Raw genomic sequence first — 2,802 nt, forward strand, 5'->3', positions numbered from 1 at the left:
TTTGACGATGCTCGTAAAAAGTGAAACGCCAAATTGTCAACAATTTCTTGGTAAAAATAAGTTAAACTCGCAATGCATTGCACAATTAAAGTGAGGTTGTGCCTGATTGCTACTTCAAAAAGTTCCTCGAACAGTTAATATTTATCATCTAATGACCTAAAATAGAAATTTGACTGATAGAAACACAGTATCATTAAATATGCATCATTAAAATATAACTCTGGTTTGAATGATTGGACGCCAAAGTGCAATTCAATAAAAAATGTTTTATTCTCAAAATAAAGATCTTCTATCAAAGTGAATTATACATATTTACAATCTCGTAGAAATTTTATATACAAATGTACATGTTCCAACATCAATAATTATATAAATACATTAAGCACTGGTGAAACCCGTATGAGACTTTAAGGCATACAAACATAATGTACTTCAAATCATCTTTCATGATTGCTACGGGTTAAAATGAGGCAAAGCTCTAATTATACATTGTGTGCTTTAAGACAAAATGGTTCTTTGCAGTTATAAGGACAACAGACCAGACAACTCCATGTCTCAAATGGGAATCTCACTGCAAGAGAGATGGGCATTTAATTAGCCCGGGCCTAGATAAGACTCCGCATTCTTCATGCCAGGTACATTGTTCTTCCCAGGCTTCGTCTCATTAGAGAAATCATTAGGCGCTCATTAATGTGCTAATTAGAACACGCTGATAGACAATCCCAACGCAATTAGTGGTCCATTCTTCTTTTCAAACCCGTGACAATGGCATCTGTTTGGGACAGGAGACGGAGCTCGCGGTACCCGACCTCCACGTCAGTCCCGTGCTCACGTCACTGTACATGGACCCGCTCGTGGCCTTGCTGCCCCAGCAGCACCGGGTACAGAAAGTTCTCCAGGACTCGAGCGTTTTGCCCGACCAAACCCAGGCCCCGGACGTGATGCCCACCAGAAGGCACATGAAATATTTCAGCATGAAAACAGCATAGTCCGGCTTCTGCATGTCCTGCTCCAACAAGCAGGAGCAGTTATGGGCTATTTCCCAAGTCTGTCTGTTGTGCTGCTCGTAGAAGTAACAGGCCACGATGATGGTGGCGGGGACGGTGTACAGCACCGTGAATATGCCTATACGGATCATTAGTCTCTCCAGTTTGTCTGTCTTAGTCCCGCCCTGCTTTATAACGCTCCTGATCCTGAATAACGACACGAACCCTGCCAGGAGAAACATGGTACCAATGAACAGGTATATCACCAGAGGCGCCAAGACAAAGCCGCGGAGGTTGTCCAAATTCTGATTGCCAACGTAGCATATCCCCGCCACGGGGTCCCCGTCAACTGAACTCAACGCCAGAACGGCAATAGACTTCATACTGGGTATCAGCCAGGCGGCCAGGTGGAAATACTGCGAGTAGCTCGCGATGGCCTCGTTCCCCCACTTCATCCCCGCGGCCAGGAACCAGGTGAGGGACAGGATCACCCACCAGATAGAGCTCGCCATGCCGAAAAAGTAGATGAGCAGAAACACGATGGTGCAGAGCGCGGGGCCGGTGGTCTCGTAGTGAATGTGTTCGATGTCATGCTCCCTGTTGCACGCCACTTGTTCGTGTCCGGCAATTAGTCGGACAATGTAGCCGACAGAGACGAACATGTAGCAGGCTGAGAGAAAAATAATGGGGCGTTCGGGATACTTGAACCTCTCCATGTCTATCAGGAAAGTTGCTACGGTCGCAAAAGTAGACACAAAGCATAAAACTGACCAAAGTCCTATCCAGAAGGCGGTGAATGTCCTTTCCTCTTGTGAAAAGTAAGGATTGTGACAGGGCATGGCACAGTTCAGGATCTGCCCGGTTTTGATTCGGTTGTAGAGAGGGTGGCTGTCGCTGCTCACCGGCACCATGGGCGCGCGACACTGACACCCCGGTTCGCACGAGGATGTGGCAGGCTTGTGTTTACTCCCGGGCGCGTTGGAACGGTGTCCGTTCTTGCTCTTCCGCGGGTTGTACGGTTTCACCGGGCGATTTGTTGGCTTTGCGACGACCGGCGAGGCAGTCGTCGTGTCGCTTCTATTGTCGTCCATGCAGAGAGTGCTTTGGTCACTTTGCACGGGTAGTAAATCGCATCTCATTCGTTCGGGCCACGGGAAACCGTACTGCCTCATGAGTGGCGCGCATCCCGCCTTGGCTCGCTCACACACACTCCGGCACGGCGGAAGGGGCTTCTTATAGTCCTCGAGGCAGATAGGGGTGTACATGCTGCAGAGGAAGAACCTCAGGTCAGGGGAACACTTGATCTCCACGAGCGGCCAGAACTGGTGCACCTCCAGCCCAGCCTCGTCCTGCGTGTCGTGGTTGAACTGGTTCGGCATGTAGGTGTAGTTGTAGCCGATCCCTTTGCACAGGGGGACCGATATCTCCTGGCATGTGAGCTCCTTCGCCGCGGCGCAACTCGACCTGTGTAGAACGAGTGCCAAAACCATGCACCACGCCAGTAAGTTACACTCCATCCTCGTTCGCCGTTGAATTCGTGTCCTGTCAAAGTGCCAGCGAACTTGCGCTTGCAAGTAAGCTGCAGGCTACAGACCTATTTATCAAAGGATGCTGGTGAACTCATCCTTCGCGCAGACTGGATTCTTGGTGAGTCGCCTTCGGCTGCGTTGTCTGTCTGGCACAATGGCAAGGTATCCGCTCGGCAGTAGGCAACTCTCACTCGATCTGACGTTATTCTTGAATTGCCGACAAATATTTTCCGACTGCACTAGGTTGTTGACTGACAGAATATACTTTAGACGTTGGAACCGTCCGC

At 49.4% G+C, this 2,802-nt stretch overlaps 1 protein-coding gene across 1 annotated transcript; it reads right to left on the bottom strand.

The window, feature by feature from the left end:
• Positions 1-751: 751 nt before the first annotated feature.
• LOC311316556 (frizzled-8-like) lies at positions 752-2,503 on the bottom strand (the record flags this gene model as incomplete). The annotated part of the gene is made up of 1 exon (XM_084447434.1): positions 752-2,503. One exon carries the CDS (start codon positions 2,501-2,503, stop codon positions 752-754), a length of 1,752 nt encoding a protein of 583 aa, XP_084303560.1.
• Positions 2,504-2,802: the final 299 nt, after the last annotated feature.

This window comes from Borostomias antarcticus (assembly GCF_949987555.1).
Source record: "Borostomias antarcticus genome assembly, chromosome: 12".
NCBI lineage: Eukaryota > Metazoa > Chordata > Actinopteri > Stomiiformes > Stomiidae > Borostomias > Borostomias antarcticus.